We start from the raw sequence: 18,788 nt of genomic DNA, 5'->3' as shown, positions 1-18,788 counted from the left end.
CCGGAACAGCGAGCAGCCTTGAGTGGCGCCGGGGAGTGATTGGGGGTTAGGTGCCTTGCTCAAGGACACCTCAGTCATATTCCTGCCGGTACTGGAATCGAACCAGCAACCTTTGGGTCACCAGTCCAACTCTGTTACCATTAGGCTGTGACTGGCACATAATAATATAGTTATAAGAAGTTTCAGAGCATTAACTTTAATTCGTTAGGTATCAGGAACTAAAAATGAAGCCATCAGTCATTCACAGCATTTATTAATCTATCTTGATGTGATTTCATAAATATGCTATTGTTAATTTATGCTTGCACAGTGCATTAATGTTTATGAATACAACTTAAAATATTAAAAAGTCAAGTCACCTTTATTTATATAGCACTTTTTACTATACAGATTTTCAAAGCAGCTTTACAAAGATAACAGGAAAATAATGCAACAGAGTTTGTTTCCAGGAGAAAATGGCGTCAGTCCAGCTTAAGTAAGTTCAGTGATGGTTTGTTTTTGTTGTAAAAAAGTTATTTATTCAGTTCATATATATATTTATATAGCCACTCTGGAAAAAACAGTGATGTCATCGTCCAGCTCAGGTCAGTTCTCATATAATGGTGTCAATGCAGGAGATCAATAATATTGTTGAATATTAAATGTCCCCGAACTAAGCAGGACAAAAGCCATTAAAAATATTTTGAATGAATCTGCCAAAAAAAAAAAAAGATGCAATACTGAAAAATTCAATGGATATTAAAATGCTCTGGGTTATTTTAGAGACAGAAACATCAGTATGTTTAATCAGATTTTTATTTGTGACATAAGAACATCACGGCTGTGGAAATAAAGCGCAGGATTAAATGTGAACGGCGGGTTTGTTCCTCCTGTGCTTGAGCTTCTTCTTCAGCGCTCTGCTTCTCCTGGCGTCGGGATCCGCCGTCTCTCCTGTGAACGATGACGCTTGTGTTGGTTTGGTTCCAGGACTCTTCATGTTGTTCTTCCTGAACTCATGCTTCGGGCCTTTGAGTCGTCGTCCGGTCGGCCGGTCTCGCTCCGCAGCGCTCCCGCCTGACGCTCGCCCCGCGGGACACTTCCTCTCCTTCTCCTTCTTCACGGACCGCTTCACCCGGATCCGGCGCTCCAGTAACGTGGAGCCATTGAGTTTCAGCGCCAACATCACCGAATCTGGGCTCTGAAACAGAAGAAGCAAATCTAAAAACAGTGCGCATATGTTTTGTATCATATTTCATCCATCAGGCTTTTATGGCTCATAAAGTCTGAGAATATGGAGGAAAAAGAGGCCCAAAAATATAATTTAGTGCAGATGCTGATACAGATTTTTAATGTTTTAAAAAAACGTCTCTTCTGCTCACCAAGGCAGTGTTTATTTGATAGAAGAAAACTAATTTGTTACATACAATTGAAAATATATTAAAATAGAAAAGTTTTTTTTAAATTATAATTTATTCCTGTGATCAAAGCTGAATTTTCAGCATCATTACTCCAGTCTTCAGTGTCACATGATCCTTCAGAAATCACTATAATATGATGATTTGATGCTCAAGAAACATTTATGATTATTATCAGTGTTTAAAACGGTTATTTACATTATTTCAGGATTCTTTGATGAATATAAAGTTGAAAAGAACAGCATTTATCTGAAATAGAATCTTTTGTAACATTATAAATGTCTTTACTGTCACTTTTGATCAATTCAATTCCTCCTTGATGAATAAACGTATTGATTTTTTTTTTATTTCCCCCAAAAATAATTCTTACTGACCCTTAACTCTTGAACGGTAGTGTTTAATGTTATAAAAGCTTTATATTTCAGATAAATGCTGTTCTTTTCAACTTTATATTCACAAAAATTTGTGATCAAATAATTGCAGCCTTGCTGAGCAGAAGAGAATTATTTTAAAAACAAACAAATCGTACCAATCCAAAACTTTTAGTGTATATGGCCAAAAAGAAATGGCATATTAATGACCTCAAACAGGACGTATCCGAAGCCTTTTCCCATCCCAGAATCCCTGTCTCGCACCAAACGCACGGCTTCTACGGTCCCGCACTCCTCGAAGTGTTCTCGCAGCGGGAGCTCGGACACATCTGACACACACACACACACACACACACGCACGCACACACACACACGCACACGCACACACACACACAAGAAACTGAGCTGAGCAAATAACCCTGTTCTGGGTCAATATTACAAATCAGTTAATTTTGATTTTTTCCACAGAAAACATAATATCTGATGTCATTTTACTCATCTAGTAAATGCGTCTTGATTTAAGTATTTTTAGATATTTGGACTGGAAACAAAACTAAAATACTGAGTAAGAAAAGCAGTTTTTGCAGTGAGAGACTTCAGAAGTCTGACTCACCATACGGCAAATTCCCCACAAATATGGACCGTTTATGATCATGCTGTGGAAAGAAAAAGATTGATTATTGGATTTTTCCCATGTAGTGTTCATCTGTGTTTAGTGTGTAGTGTTCATCTGTGTTTAGTGTGTAGTGTTCATCTGTGTTTAGTGTGTAGTGTTCATCTGTGTTTAGTGTGTAGTGTTCATCTGTGTTTAGTGTGTAGTGTTCATCTGTGTTTAGTGTGTAGTGTTCATCTGTGTTTAGTGTGTAGTGTTCATCTGTGTTAAGTGTGTAGTGTTCATCTGTGTTAAGTGTGTAGTGTTCATCTGTGTTAAGCGTGTAGTGTTCATCTGTGTTTAGTGTGTAGTGTTCATCTGTGTTAAGTGTGTAGTGTTCATCTGTGTTTAGTGTGTAGTGTTCATCTGTGTTTAGTGTGTAGTGTTCATCTGTGTTTAGTGTGTAGTGTTCATCTGTGTTAAGTGTGTAGTGTTCATCTGTGTTTAGTGTGTAGTGTTCATCTGTGTTAAGTGTGTAGTGTTCATCTGTGTTTAGTGTGTAGTGTTCATCTGTGTTTAGTGTGTAGTGTTCATCTGTGTTTAGTGTGTAGTGTTCATCTGTGTTAAGTGTGTAGTGTTCATCTGTGTTAAGTGTGTAGTGTTCATCTGTGTTTAGTGTGTAGTGTTCATCTGTGTTTAGTGTGTAGTGTTCATCTGTGTTAAGTGTGTAGTGTTCATCTGTGTTTAGTGTGTAGTGTTCATCTGTGTTTAGTGTGTAGTGTTCATCTGTGTTAAGTGTGTAGTGTTCATCTGTGTTTAGTGTGTAGTGTTCATCTGTGTTAAGTGTGTAGTGTTCATCTGTGTTTAGTGTGTAGTGTTCATCTGTGTTTAGTGTGTAGTGTTCATCTGTGTTTAGTGTGTAGTGTTCATCTGTGTTAAGTGTGTAGTGTTCATCTGTGTTAAGTGTGTAGTGTTCATCTGTGTTTAGTGTGTAGTGTTCATCTGTGTTTAGTGTGTAGTGTTCATCTGTGTTAAGTGTGTAGTGTTCATCTGTGTTTAGTGTGTAGTGTTCATCTGTGTTAAGTGTGTAGTGTTCATCTGTGTTTAATGTGTAGTGTTCATCTGTGTTAAGTGTGTAGTGTTCATCTGTGTTTAGTGTGTAGTGTTCATCTGTGTTTAGTGTGTAGTGTTCATCTGTGTTTAGTGTGCATCTGTGTTTAGTGTGTAGTGTTCATCTGTGTTTAGTGTGTAGTGTTCATCAGTGTTTAGTGTGTAGTGTTCATCAGTGTTCAGTGTGTAGTGTTCATCTGTGTTTAGTGTGTAGTGTTCATCTAAAAACAACATCAAGATTGTAAAAGGGCAGAATATGGGAATAATAATAATATCAACAACATCATTTCTGACACTCACTCCGCTGTGCTTAGAGACTCGGTCCACTCGGATGTGGAAACCCGTCTGAATCTCCTGCCCATTCCTGCAACCGTTCAAAAGCATGTCCTTAATATTTGTTTCATAAGAATACAGTACAAATCTGCAAATTAATTGTAGCCCGTACAATTTCAGGGCTCCCGCCGCCGCCGCCTCCTCTCTGAACACCACGTAAGCGTTAATATTCTGCTTTTTGGGATGAACTTTCCTCCTAGAAATGAAAACCGGATCAGGAACGGATTTTCCAGGAAATAAGTTGCATGGAGGAAAAAAAACACAGATCGCAAGTTGCATCAGTTTATTATTACATTCATAAATACCAGGAAATAAAACACATGTATAGTTACAAAAGTTATTCAGTGAAGAAAGAGTGAATATTCTCTGTCTTCTGTTATTATAGAGCAGGAATATTAGTGCTGTCACTTTAAGAGCTGCACGGATCCAGTATACTGACACACACACACACACACACACACACACACACACACACACACACACACACACACACACACACACACACACACACACACACACACACACACACAGAGAAACACACATACACACACACACACACAGAAACACACATACACACACACACACACAGAAACACACATATATACACACATATATACACACATATATACACACACACACACACACACACACACACACACACACACACACACACACACACACACACACAGAAACACACACAAACACACACTCACACAAACACACACTCACACAAACACACACTCACACACAAACACACACACACACACACACACACTCACACAGAAACACACACACTCACAGACACACACACTCACAGACACACACACTCACAGACACACACACTCACAGACACACACACTCACACACACTCACAGACACACACACTCACACACACTCACAGACACACACACTCACAGACACACACACACACACACACAGAAACACACACACTCACACACAGAAACACACACACTCACAGACACACACACTCACAGACACACACACTCACAGACACACACACACAGTCTCTCGCGCTTGAATGGTTTGAACTCATTGAAACGCTCACAAAGGAATAAATGAGAGGAATCGAAGTTGTAATATTATAACAAGTATCTGATTGCAGAATTGGAATATATATATATATATCAGACGCTTTGGAAGTGGTTTAAGTTGCAGCAGTTTCTCACTAGTATTCTGGGAAACGTGGTATTTTAATATCAGACTCAGTACTCACTGGATGGCCGCCACTTTACGGGAAATGGACGGATCTTCCCGAACCTGCAACACACACACACACGTATTAAACACACACACGTAATAAACACACACACACGTATTAAACACACACACGTATTAAACACACACACGTATTAAACACACACACGTATTAAACAAAACGCAGTGACGTGAGAATCTGAGACGCACCACTGAACGGAAGCGCACCGACTCCACGACTCCCGCTGACCTGAACAGGGACAGGAGACTCTGCAACACAAGAGCAGGAAGTGATGCGTGAGGTCAGTGAACAGCAGTGTGTGTGAGTGTGTGTGAGAGAGAGAGAGAAAGAGAGAGTGTGTGAGTGTGTGTGTGTGTGAGTGTGTGTGTGTGTGTGAGTGTGTGTGTGTGTGTGAGTGTGTGTGTGTGTGAGAGAGAGAGAAAGAGAGAGAGTGTGTGTGTGTGTGTGTGCGTGTGTGAGAGAGAGTGTGTGTGTGTGTGTGTGTGCGTGCGTGTGTGCGTGCGTGCGTGCATGTGTGTGTGTGTGTGAGAGTGTGTGTGTGTGTGAGAAAGAGAGAGTGTGTGTGTGTGTGTGCGTGTGTGAGAGAGAGTGTGTGTGTGTGTGTGAGTGTGCGTGAGAGAGTGTGTGTGTGTGCGCGTGTGTGTGTGTGCCTGCGTGCCTGCGTGTGTGTGTGCGTGCATGTGTGCGTGCGTGTGTGTGTGTGAGAGTGTGTGTGTGTGTGTGTGAGAGAGTGTGTGCGTGCGTGTGTGTGAGAGTGTGTGTGCGCGTGCGTGCGTGTGTGCGCGCGTGTGTGTGTGTGTGCGTGTGTGTGTGAGAGTGTGTGAGAGTGTGTGTGTGAGAGTGTGTGAGAGTGTGTGTGTGTGAGTGTGTGTGTGTGTGAGAGTGTGTGTGTGTGAGAGTGTGTGCGTGTGTGTGTGTGTGTGTGTGTGTGCGTGAGAGTGTGTGTGTGTGTGTGTGTGTGTGTGTGTGTGTGTGTGCGTGAGAGTGTGTGTGTGTGTGTGTGTGCGTGAGAGTGTGTGTGTGTGTGTGCGTGTGTGTGTGTGTGTGTGTGCGTGTGTGTGTGTGTGTGTGTGTGTGTGTGTGTGTGCGTGAGAGTGTGTGTGTGTGTGTGTGTGCGTGAGAGTGTGTGTGTGTGTGTGTGTGCGTGAGAGTGTGTGTGTGTGTGTGCGTGTGTGTGTGTGTGTGTGAGAGTGTGTGCGTGTGTGTGTGTGTGTGTGTGCGTGAGAGTGTGTGTGTGTGTGTGTGTGTGTGTGTGTGCGTGAGAGTGTGTGTGTGTGTGTGTGTGCGTGAGAGTGTGTGTGTGTGTGTGCGTGTGTGTGTGTGTGTGTGTGCGTGTGTGTGTGTGCGTGTGTGTGTGTGTGTGTGTGTGTGTGTGTGTGTGTGTGTGTGTGTGAGAGTGTGTGTGTGTGAGAGTGTGTGCGTGAGAGTGTGTGTGTGTGTGTGTGTGCGTGAGAGTGTGTGTGTGTGTGTGTGTGTGTGTGTGTGCGTGAGAGTGTGTGTGTGTGTGTGTGTGCGTGAGAGTGTGTGTGTGTGTGCGTGTGTGTGTGTGTGTGTGTGCGTGTGTGTGTGTGTGTGTGCGTGTGTGTGTGTGTGTGTGTGTGTGTGTGTGTGTGTGTGTGTGTGCACCTTCTTGGTGACGCTGGCCGGCAGATTCCCCACGAACACAGTGCGCTTGAGCTTGATCCGCTCCTCCGCGGTGTTCTTCCTCCTGCGCGGGCCGGCCGGCGGGTCGTCCTCATCATCCGCGCGCGTGTGTGTGAGTCTCCTCGCCGCCGGCGGCACGTCGTCATCCGCGTTCTGGAGAGCGCTCTCTCTGCGGAGGACAGGCGTTCAGGACGGGCTCAAACCGGTATTAGGGACGGGAGAGATATTATCGTTTGCAATATTCCGGTAAAGATTCTCACGATCAGAACAATAAAGCTCGAAGATCCATTCACTCTAGAGCGGAGCTACGTGTAAACGATATTATTCGTCGTATTCTCCTGTAGAAATAAAGGAGTTCGTTAGGAATTCTTCCGTCTTTACGAGCAGAAACGAATGCGCTGATTAATATTCATGAGAAGCTCGTCAATCTTTACTGCGGTTTATATTGTTATTAGTAGTAGAACTCATAGGAGTATTATCATCTATCATAGTTTTTACATTTCAAACATGTAATTGATTTGAAGTATTATTGTGTGATGTTTTTTAGTATTTAAACATTATCTGCACTTTTACAGTATATCAGTTCGGATTTTTACTGTTATGTTATGTAATATTACATGTTATTTGATGATGGGAACGAGTTATTTTAAATCAATGTTTGTGTTTCTGAGGCTCTCATGAATGCATACTAGGGGTGTGCCATATCATACCGTCCACGATAATACCGGAATACATTTTTACATGATAAAAAAAGTGTCATATCGCGATATCAATGATATAGCGACGCGATGACGTATGGCGCATTTACGTTCCCTAGCACACACAACAACAACACCTGTGTGAGCGCGAGAGCAGCCTGTCAGCCTCCGATCACGATTCAGCAATTTCACAAACAGCTTGACGGTACTGATCCACTTTTGCGACACGACTGAAGCGTGGTGTCGCACGCCTCTCCACATTTGTAAGTTGATGGGCGTTCCTCAAGTTTACCGCTATGGGCGTGGTTTTGATCCAGCGGCCAGTCTAGAACAAAGGCCCCTCGAGAGACTACTTCTATTGGATAGACGCGTCGCGTTTGACGGATGCATTTGCATAATGATGGGCATCGGCCAGCTTTGTGACGCGCAGCATTTTTCCAAATGAAGCGCCGCCTTCCCGGGATGCTTTGCGGGCGCGTTAAAGTCGCGTGACGTCACCCATAGGAATAAAGTGGAGTGCGGCGCGACTGAAGTGTCGCACGGACAAGTGGATCAGTACCGTGAGTGTTCAGCGGGGCTGCGACGCGCGTCGTCTCTCGCGCGCGTTTAGGAGTCGGGACATGACTGAATGGTCTCTTGCACAATCGGGCCATCAGTGCATCGTAACTAAAGTTTATAGTTATCAGTTTAAACATTCAAGCGGTTTTAAACTATCCAGTAAGCTACTCGCGCACTCTCTGAGAGAGTTGCACTGCGTGCATACATACAGTACAGCTCGCGAGAAACTAAAGTTATATTTCGCGGATTATATCGCTTTAATGGGGGGAAAAAACGCAAAATTGTGTAAAACTTCCGGTCTTGGTAAGTATACTCATAAACACAGTCGGTTATGTATAAAACGCATGTGACAGTGTGACAGACAGTATAATGAAAATGGATCCGTGCACTAGCTGTAAAAGTGTCAGCAGCCATAGGCTATGCGTCTGTCATTAATGTTGTCGTCAAAACAACAAAAGATAGCTTTAATTGTAATGAATGAGAATTATTAGCCTATGTATTTAATTTAATCAGGAAACAGAACTAAAAGACTGTGTTATTTTACATTTGATTACTTTATTATGTTTCTGTGGTATTTCTGAATACTGGTGTTAGACCTACACACATTAAACATTTAATTCAAAGATTGAAATCAAGCTTCCTTGTGTTGTGTAAACTCTTAACAACAAAATTACCACATTGTAAAAACGCAATGAGTGAGCAAACATTTAAGCGAGATAAACATAATAAGAAAATTTTCAACAACAACAACAAAAAAATGTCTATATCGTCATAAATATCATTATCGCAAATATTCTTGAAATATCGTGATAGAATTTTGAGGCTATATCGCCCACCCCTAATGCATGCAGATATTACTATATTTATATCGTTATCGCAATAAATACCAGAAAATATGATGATATAGTTTCATATCGCCCGTCCCTATAGTTATCCGGTAGTTTCTGAATGAGTGCAGTAAGTCCACACTGACCGGTCCTGCAGCTTCTGCTCGGCCGCCGACAGCTTCTTCTTCTTCTTCTGCCGGATCGGCCCGGGACTCTGAGCAGAACCAGACGCTGACGGAGCCGCTGTAGTGTCCGGCTGACGAGACAAAGCAGCGTCACGACCCAAACACACACTTACACACACACACCAGCTCACACACACACACACACACCAGCTCACACACACCAGCTCACACACACACACCAGCTCACACACACACACCAGCTCACACACACACACCAGCTCACACACACACACCAGCTCACACACACGCACACCAGCTCACACACACCAGCTCACACACACCAGCTCACACACACACACCAGCTCACACACACACCAGCTCACACACACACACCAGCTCACACACACACACCAGCTCACACACACACACACACCAGCTCAAACACACACACACCAGCTCACACACACCAGCTCACACACACCCACACACACCAGCTCACACACACACACACACACCAGCTCACACACACACACACACCAGCTCACACACACACACACACCAGCTCACACACACACACACACCAGCTCACACACACACACCAGCTCACACACACACACACACACCAGCTCACACACACACACCAGCTCACACACACACACACCAGCTCACACACACACACACCAGCTCACACACACACACACCAGCTCACACACACACACACCAGCTCACACACACACACCAGCTCACACACACACACCAGCTCACACACACACACCAGCTCACACACACACACCAGCTCACACACACACACCAGCTCACACACACCAGCTCACACACACCAGCTCACACACACACACACACACACCAGCTCACACACACACACACACACACCAGCTCACACACACACACCAGCTCACACACACCAGCTCACTGAAACACACACCAGCTCACACAAACGCACACCAGCTCACACACACGCACACCAGCTCACACACACGCACACCAGCTCACACACACGCACACCAGCTCACACACACGCACACCAGCTCACACACACACACACCAGCTCACACGCACACACACCAGCTCACACACACACACACCAGCTCACACGCACACACACCAGCTCACACGCACACCAGCTCACACGCACGCACACCAGCTCACACGCACGCACACCAGCTCACACACACACACCAGCTCACACACACACACACCAGCTCACACACACGCACACCAGCTCACACACACACACCAGCTCACACACACACACCAGCTCACACACACCAGCTCACACACACGCACACCAGCTCACACACACGCACACCAGCTCACACACACGCACACCAGCTCACACACACGCACACCAGCTCACACACACACACCAGCTCACACACACAAACACACCAGCTCACACACACACACCAGCTCACACACACAAACACACCAGCTCACACACACACACCAGCTCACACACACACACCAGCTCACGCACACCAGCTCACACACACGCACACCAGCTCACACACACGCACACCAGCTCACACACACGCACACCAGCTCACACACACGCACACCAGCTCACACACACACACCAGCTCACACACACAAACACACCAGCTCACACACACACACACCAGCTCACACACACACACCAGCTCACACACACACACCAGCTCACACACACACACACCAGCTCACACACACACACACCAGCTCACACACACACACACCAGCTCACACACACACACACACCAGCTCACACACACACACACACACACACACCAGCTCACACACACCAGCTCACACACACACACACCAGCTCACACACACACACACCAGCTCACACACACACACACCAGCTCACACACACCAGCTCACACACACACACACCAGCTCACACACACCAGCTCACACACACACACACACACACACCAGCTCACACACACCAGCTCACACACACCAGCTCACACACACCAGCTCACACACACACACACCAGCTCACACACACACACACACACACACACACACACCAGCTCACACACACACACACCAGCTCACACACACGCACACCAGCTCACACACACACACCAGCTCACACACACGCACACCAGCTCACACACACGCACACCAGCTCACACACACGCACACCAGCTCACACACACGCACACCAGCTCATACACACACACACACACACCAGCTCACACACACACACACCAGCTCACACACACCAGCTCACACACCAGCTCACACACACGCACACCAGCTCACACACACGCACACCAGCTCACACACACACACACACACACACATCATCTGAGGAACACACACCTGGGGCGCCGGGACGAACACGAGAGTGTTTGCTGATGAAGAGGAGGAGAATAAAGAGGATAAAGCTCCGGGTTTCAGTTGTTCTGGGAAGAGGCTTCCGGACACCTGACCCACCGTGTACTCGCCGGCACCGACACTGGAGAACAGCACAGACAACAGCTCACACACCAGAACCAGTACAGAACCAGTACAGCTCACACACACCAGAAACAGTAGAGCTCACACACACCAGAACCAGTACAGCTCACACACACCAGAACCAGTACAGAACCAGTTCAGCTCACACACACCAGAACCAGTACAGCTCACACACACCAGAACCAGTACAGAACCAGTTCAGCTCACACACACCAGAACCAGTATAGCTCACACACACCAGAACCAGTTCAGCTCACACACACCAGAAACAGTACAGCTCACACACACCAGAACCAGTACAGCTCACACACACCAGAACCAGTACAGAACCAGTTCAGCTCACACACACCAGAACCAGTATAGCTCACACACACCAGAACCAGTACAGCTCACACACACCAGAACCAGTACAGCTCACACACACCAGAACCAGTACAGCTCACACACACCAGAACCAGTACAGAACCAGTTCAGCTCACACACCAGAACCAGTACAGCTCACACACACCAGAACCAGTACAGCTCACACACACCAGAACCAGTACAGCTCACACACACCAGAACCAGTACAGAACCAGTACAGCTCACACACACCAGAACCAGTACAGAACCAGTACAGCTCACACACACCAGAACCAGTACAGAACCAGTACAGCTCACACACACCAGAACCAGTACAGCTCACACACACCAGAACCAGTACAGCTCACACACACCAGAACCAGTACAGAACCAGTACAGAACCAGAGAGTGATATGCTGTTTTGGTAACACTTTACATAAGGTTGGTTAGCATGAACTAATAATGAACTGCACATATAGAAAAACATATTCTTTGTTGATGTTAATTTCAACATTTTCTAATACTTTATTAAAATCGTATTAACATTATTTAATGAACTGTGAACATGAAGAGCTGTAACAAAGATTAATAAATACAGCAACAAATGTATTGTTCATGGTTAGTTAACATTAACTGATAACTAATGAACCTTATTGTAGTGTGTTACCCTGTTTTATTTTATCTAAACACACCGACAGCAGATATTGAACACATGCAAACTAATGTAAGTCTGTAAAAGTAAATGAGTAAAGCTTTGATTTTAACTAAAAACATCGCATTACAAGCTCATAAGAACAAATCATGCTTTAGTAAATCATAATGGAATAAACGTCGAAATTATAACATACCAAGTCATAATTATGAGATTAAAAAGTTGAAAATCTTTTGTCATGATATCAACTTTTGGTGATAATTTTTATGATTACAGTTTTATTACAGAAATATCACAGTTTATACGTTCATAAGACAACACAAACCTCTTTACTAGCTGCTTCTTCTTCATGATGTCACTCCGAGCTCATGTCCGTGTAAAATCCTAAAGATCAGTCAGATATTTCAACATTAATATTTCACGCACAAACACACGTTTCGTTTGTGTCGCTCACACGCGCGTGCGCAGAGTTTCTCTGTCTCCTGGAAACCACAAACAACGATCATTAGTTCCTACTAGTCTCACCTCGAGAAACATATCAAGCGCACTACTCTGGATAACGAGCAAATGACCGTATATTTAAAGAATATATTTATACACCACTTTATCTGTTTGACTGAAACAGATGAAATAGCAGCGCGAGGGTGTTTCTTCTCCTCGGCGCAGTTTAAGCGCGGGACCGCCAGACGTCACTTCCTGTTGCTGGTTGTGCCGGTGAGAATGATGCAGGAACATTATCACTCTGTTATTATTTAACATTTACGTTATTCAGCGTGTAATTAATCTGTCTCTGCTTACAGGGAATGTTTTATGATGATTTATCGCATATAAACTCGAGCTGTCGCCGCAGACGCCGCTCCTCTGGTGTCTGTAGATCTGTAGATTATGATGATGAAGACGATGATGGATGAGGAAGAGGAACACGTGGGCATGCGCGTGACCTGTGATGGACACCGAGGAACTGTGCGATATATGGGTCCGGTTCCGCCCACAACAGGTCCTTCATCCACATCATAACAGAAAAACTATACAAATAATGCCATTATGACCTAAAGTCGAAATTATGACACAAAAATTATGTTTAAAATGTTTCTATGTCATAATTTTTTACTTTTATGCCATATTTATGACTTTTTGTCCAAACATTTGTTCATAATTTAAACTTTTTATCTCATAATTATGACTTAAAGTCCCTTAAAACTCATCTTTGATCAACAAAAAAGGTTTTCCGTGAAAATAATGTCTTCTTGCCTTAAAATATCTTGAATGTAACTCGACACCCTTGCCTCATTTAGTATGCGCGCTTCTATGAATATGCAAATGAGCCCCGCCTCCACTCACTCACTCAGAGATCCACTCGTTGACGATCACACGTTGATCTGATTGGTTACAAGGTAGTTTGTGACGTCAGAAACACCAGCGATTTCAAACCGTGTTTTTGAGACTGTCTTTGGTTCACTGCAGTTTTAAGGAGAAAATACTCAGCAATGCTGTCGACTTATGAATTTACACATGGATTGTGTTAAAGCATATTAAAAACATCACATAGACACATAAACAACATTAAAACCTGGAGTTTCCCCTCAGATAAGTCAATTTTCATATGTTTTCTAGTGTGTTTGACAGTCATGATGTGTGAGGTCATGTGAGTGTGTGTGTGTGTGTGTGTGTTTGACAGGCGTGTGGCTGGGAGTGGAGTGGGATAATCCGGAGAGAGGGAAGCATGATGGGAGCCATGAAGGAGTGCGGTTCTTCACCTGCAGGTGCTCATGGGAGCCTCAGATGATCATGTGACTCTCAGATGATCATGTGACTAGAGTTGTCAAAAGTGCCGACGTCGGTACCACATCGATACTGGAATTTAAAAAACGTGACGCTTTGAGTGGAATCTTAAACGCATCTGATTGGCCGTTGTGTTCACGGATATGTCTGTGCGCTGATCATTGCAGCCAATCACAGACATATCCGATGAGCTTGTGAACACAACAGCCAATCAGAGGCGTTTAAGATTCCGCTCAACGCGTCACATTTTTTAATTTCAGTATCGACTTGGTACTGAAGTCGTTACTTTTGACAACTCTACAAGTGACGTGTGTGAGTCTGGGGTCAGCTGACGAGCGTGAGGTTTGGGTCAGCTGACGTGTGTCTCTGTGTCCAGACACCGGACCGGCGGCTCGTTCGTGCGGCCCGCTAAGGCCCGGTTCGGGGTGGATTACGTGACGGCTCTGAAGCGCCGCTATGAGGAGGAGCAGGAGGAGCCGGCGGGAGAAGAGATGAAGATCTCCAGCAGAACCGTCCAGATGGTCGGGTTCCAGCAAGTGCGGCTCCAGCAGAGGTGATCTCAGAACCCGCAGGATACAGCACACGTATTAACCAGCTCTGGTGCTCTTCGCTCAGTTTGAACCGAAAAATGTTACATTTGGGTTTTAAAAAAATATTTTCTTCATCGGAATGGTACGAAACTTGGTAAAGGTTTTGACACTTGCTGTGTGAACACACACACACACACACACACACACACACACACACACACACACACACACACACACAATGATGGACATGATTGGAACAGGTTTAATGGTCCTGAAACAATATTCACACTTGTGCTCCTCGCGACGCATTGGAAATGAATGAGAGGAAGTTCCTCTAGTGGAAGCGTTTGGAACTGCAGCCGCACAACATCTCACTGACGCTCATTTACTGAGATATCAGCTCACATGTGCAACACTACTGGCTTACATTTATGCCTTTGATTTTCTTGCAGTTTTAGAGTAAAACATGTTTTTGAAAATATATATTTCATATAAAAAAATTTCATAACAATTAAAAAGTAAAATTCGGTAACTTTTTAAAAACTTTTTTCACTTCAGCAATAATCTGGCAAGTGTCGTGTTTGAAAAGAGATCAAACTTCAGTCTGTCGCTCTAAAGCGTTCAAGATTTGCCAGTTTAAGTGTTACATTTAATTTTCAGGTCTCTGTCAAAAAACGTGAATAAATGGATTATAAATACAGCGGAAATATAATTTAGTACCATAAAATTCCCTAAGAAAATACAAAAATATTAAATTAAAAACATTGAGCTAAAATATAGAACATTCATTTCATTGAAATAAAAAAATAAATTTGGGGTTATTTTTGACCGACATGCGAAGAGCAGCTGGGGCCTCATGTACAAAGACTTGCGTTGAATTCATACTAAAGCATTGCGTACGGACAAAGCTGTAAATGTGCGTACGCACAAAAAAAAAAACAGATTTATGAATCTCTGCGTACGAAGGATCCCACGCATATTATCTTTGTACATCCCAATTAACGTAAAAATCAGCGCACATGCACGAGCACAACGCCCCACCCAGTCTCCTCCCTTAATTAAATACATTTAAATATGGTAATGAGTCCACTTTGGCAAAAGAAAGGAGTAAGAAAATGGCTAAAGCAAGCGGCAAGAGACGAAACTTTATAGAAAGTGAATCGGAGGTGCTGCTATCGGAGGTAGAAACGGGAAAAAAAAATATTTGGAACTTTGTCCTCCGGAATTAATAACAAAAGGAAAAAATATGAGTGGGAGAGTTTGGCTGATGCCGTCGATGCGGTGGGATCTGAAAGTCGCACTGTAAATGACCTTAAAAAGAAATGGTCTGATATAAAGCTGGACGTTAAATGGAGAACTGCTGCGCACCGAGTTGCCTCAATTGTGGGTGACACTTTACTCTCTGGAGTAGTGTCTGCTGCTGTGGGAGACTCGGATTTACTACAGGACTGCCATGAAGGTAACCGATATTATCTGCATTTATTGAATGGAAATGTTTCAGATTCACATATGCAAATTCTTCTTCAGATGGCGCCTTTATAGCAATGTGTGTGCAGTCGATCGCTCCGATTGCATTAGGAAAACCGGCTATCGCTGCTATTGCGTTTTAATGTTTGGCTGATCAACTGCATCATATGGGAACTTTATATACCTGGTAGACATGCGGATGATCCCGACCCATACCGCTGGCATTGCGCGGCTCAAAGACGACTGGCTTATTCCTGAGCGGTCTGCCAGTTCCCTTTGGAAAGAACCAGTTGCCAGGAAACCAAGTGTTGTCAGCACCTGCAAGGGAACGGGTATTGCGTGGCTTCTCGCTGTCTCTCTCTCTAGATTCGGACACAACTCAACACAGAGCTCCAAGAGGATAGCCGTTGGAAATCTGAAACGGCTGATAAGCCAGTCATCATCCTGGGCCAGAAAATCATTGTGGTCCCTAAAAACTCGTTCTCTTCGGATTCTGCCATTAGTAATGTCCTCTAATAAGGCCAAAGCTGCCATTGCTATAGACTAAGGGTTGTATCAATTTGCATATGCTTTTATATGTTCTTACTTAATTCCATAATTGATAGAATATTCCCATAAGGCTCGTGTGACAATATATGTAAATTATTTTATAAATTGCAAATTAATAGCAATGCTTCCCACAGGTGGTAGTGCGATAGACTTGTAGAACAATTCGCTGTGTAATGTTTGCAACTTAACTTCATTGCCTGTAAGTGTCGCCAACGGACAAAAACTATGAGAAATGTACGTACGCCAGACATGAAATTGGCGTGGAGGAACTCACATTCTCACGTTACTTTCACTGTTAGTACATCCGACCGTGAGCATGAAAGCTGGCATAAGCAAAGTTTTTGTGCGTACGCAAGATTGATACATGAGGCCCCAGAAGGTTAAGATATTTGTTTTGTATTACAGGTTTTATGAAATGTTATGTAAATATGCAAATGAGGCATGATCTAATTAAGCATACATAAATTGCCATACATTTCCAGCTTGTAAATCTGAACATTAGATAAAGCCAGATTTCTTAATTCTTGTTTGATTTTGTTGACCCTTTTTCAAAGGTTTTTCCAGAGTTTTTATCTCCATAAATCAGAAAACGCAGTCAACAGACAAACAAATACAAATTGTTTTTAGAAATGAAATGTCCTATAAATCAGGTGAATGATATAAGAATAACTCTTCAGATTATAGATATGGATAAAGCTGGTGTGTGTATGAGAGAGAGAGAGTGTGTGTGTGTGTGTGTGTGTGTGTGTGTGTGTGTGTGTGTGTGTGTGTGTGTGTGAGTGTATGTGTGTGAGAGTGAGTGTGTGTGTGAGAGAGTGAGTGTGTGAGAGAGTGAGTGTGTGTGTGAGAGAGTGAGTGTGTGTGAGAGAGTGAGTGTGTGTGTGAGAGAGTGAGTGTGTGTGTGAGAGAGTGAGTGTGTGTGTGAGAGAGTGAGTGTGTGTGTGAGAGAGTGAGTGTGTGTGTGAGAGAGTGAGTGAGTGAGTGAGTGAGAGAGAGTGAGTGTGTGTGTGAGAGAGTGAGTGTGTGTGAGTGAGTGAGTGTGTGATTGAGGGTGATTGAGTGAGTGAGTGATTGAGTGAGTGATTGAGTGAGTGATTGAGTGAATGAGTGAGAGAGAGTGAGTGTGTGAGTGAGTGAGTGAGTGATTGATTGAGTGAGTGAGTGATTGAGTGAGTGAGTGAGTGATTGATTGAGTGAGTGAGTGAGTGAGTGAGTGAGTGATTGATTGATTGAGTGAGTGTGTGAGTGAGTGAGTGAGTGAGTGAGTGAGTGAGTGATTGAGTGAGTGTGTGAGTGAGTGAGTGATTGAGTGTGTGAGTGTGTGAGTGAGTGTGTGAGTGAGTGAGTGAGTGATTGAGGGTGATTGAGTGAGTGAGTGAGTGATTGAGTGAGTGATTGAGTGAGTGAGTGAGTGAGTGATTGATTGAGTGAGTGAGTGATTGAGTGAGTGATTGAGTGAGTGATTGAGTGAGTGAGTGAGTGATTGATTGATTGAGTGAGTGAGTGATTGAGTGAGTGATTGAGTGAGTGATTGAGTGAGTGAGTGAGTGAGTGATTGATTGATTGAGTGAGTGAGTGAGTGAGTGTGTGATTGAGGGTGATTGAGTGAGTGAGTGAGTGATTGAGTGAGTGATTGAGTGAGTGAGTGAGTGAGTGATTGAGTGATTGAGTGAGTGAGTGATTGATTGAGTGAGTGAGTGAGTGAGTGATTGATTGAGTGAGTGAGTGAGTGAGTGATTGAGTGAGTGATTGAGTGAGTGAGTGAGTGAGTGATTGAGTGAGTGAGTGAGTGATTGAGTGAGTGATTGAGTGAATGAGTGAGAGAGAGTGAGTGTGTGAGTGAGTGATTGATTGAGTGAGTGAGTGAATGAGTGAGTGAGTGAGTGAGTGATTGAGTGAGTGAGTGAGTGAGTGTGTGAGTGAGTGAGTGATTGAGTGAGTGAGTGAGTGATTGAGTGAGTGATTGAGTGATTGAGTGAGTGAGTGAGTGAGTGATTGAGTGAATGAGTGAGAGAGAGTGAGTGAGTGATTGATTGAGTGAGTGAGTGAGTGAGTGAGTGAGTGAGTGATTGAGTGAGTGAGTGATTGAGTGAGTGAGTGATTGAGTG

The 18,788-nt window shown here is 44.0% G+C and overlaps 2 protein-coding genes across 3 annotated transcripts in view; one reads left to right on the top strand and one right to left on the bottom strand.

Annotated features, from left to right (window-relative positions):
* Nucleotides 1–342: 342 nt before the first annotated feature.
* rbm34 (RNA binding motif protein 34) lies at nucleotides 343–13,270 on the bottom strand. 2 transcript variants are annotated; one of them, XM_077240303.1, is made up of 12 exons: nucleotides 13,151–13,270; nucleotides 12,678–12,736; nucleotides 11,221–11,356; nucleotides 8,911–9,020; nucleotides 6,664–6,850; nucleotides 5,226–5,285; nucleotides 5,035–5,078; nucleotides 3,913–3,996; nucleotides 3,768–3,831; nucleotides 2,379–2,421; nucleotides 1,976–2,094; nucleotides 343–1,177 (listed from the first exon to the last, which is right to left on the bottom strand). In XM_077240303.1, the coding sequence occupies exons 2-12, from the start codon at nucleotides 12,701–12,703 to the stop codon at nucleotides 842–844; spliced, it is 1,209 nt and encodes a 402-aa protein (XP_077096418.1). In that variant the 5' UTR covers nucleotides 12,704–12,736; nucleotides 13,151–13,270; the 3' UTR covers nucleotides 343–841. The 2 variants fall into 2 exon arrangements, with proteins under 2 accessions (XP_077096418.1, XP_077096419.1); XM_077240304.1 differs by lacking the exon at nucleotides 13,151–13,270 and adding an exon at nucleotides 12,878–12,913.
* Nucleotides 13,210–18,788, top strand: part of tbce (tubulin folding cofactor E) — a 23,036-nt gene continuing 17,457 nt past the window's right edge. The window contains exons 1-3 of the mRNA XM_077240290.1: nucleotides 13,210–13,349; nucleotides 14,031–14,115; nucleotides 14,511–14,687. Of these exons, the coding sequence (XP_077096405.1) occupies nucleotides 13,238–13,349; nucleotides 14,031–14,115; nucleotides 14,511–14,687 (374 nt within the window). The 5' untranslated portion in view covers nucleotides 13,210–13,237. The remainder of the gene's footprint in view (nucleotides 13,350–14,030; nucleotides 14,116–14,510; nucleotides 14,688–18,788) is intronic.

This window comes from Siphateles boraxobius, unplaced genomic scaffold (assembly GCF_051911475.1).
Source record: "Siphateles boraxobius isolate OS27281-9 unplaced genomic scaffold, OSU_SipBor_1 223, whole genome shotgun sequence".
In the NCBI taxonomy this organism is placed as follows: Eukaryota; Metazoa; Chordata; class Actinopteri; order Cypriniformes; family Leuciscidae; genus Siphateles; species Siphateles boraxobius.
The sequence above is the reverse complement of the archived record's forward strand: the minus strand, read 5'-3'. Positions and strand labels throughout refer to the sequence as shown.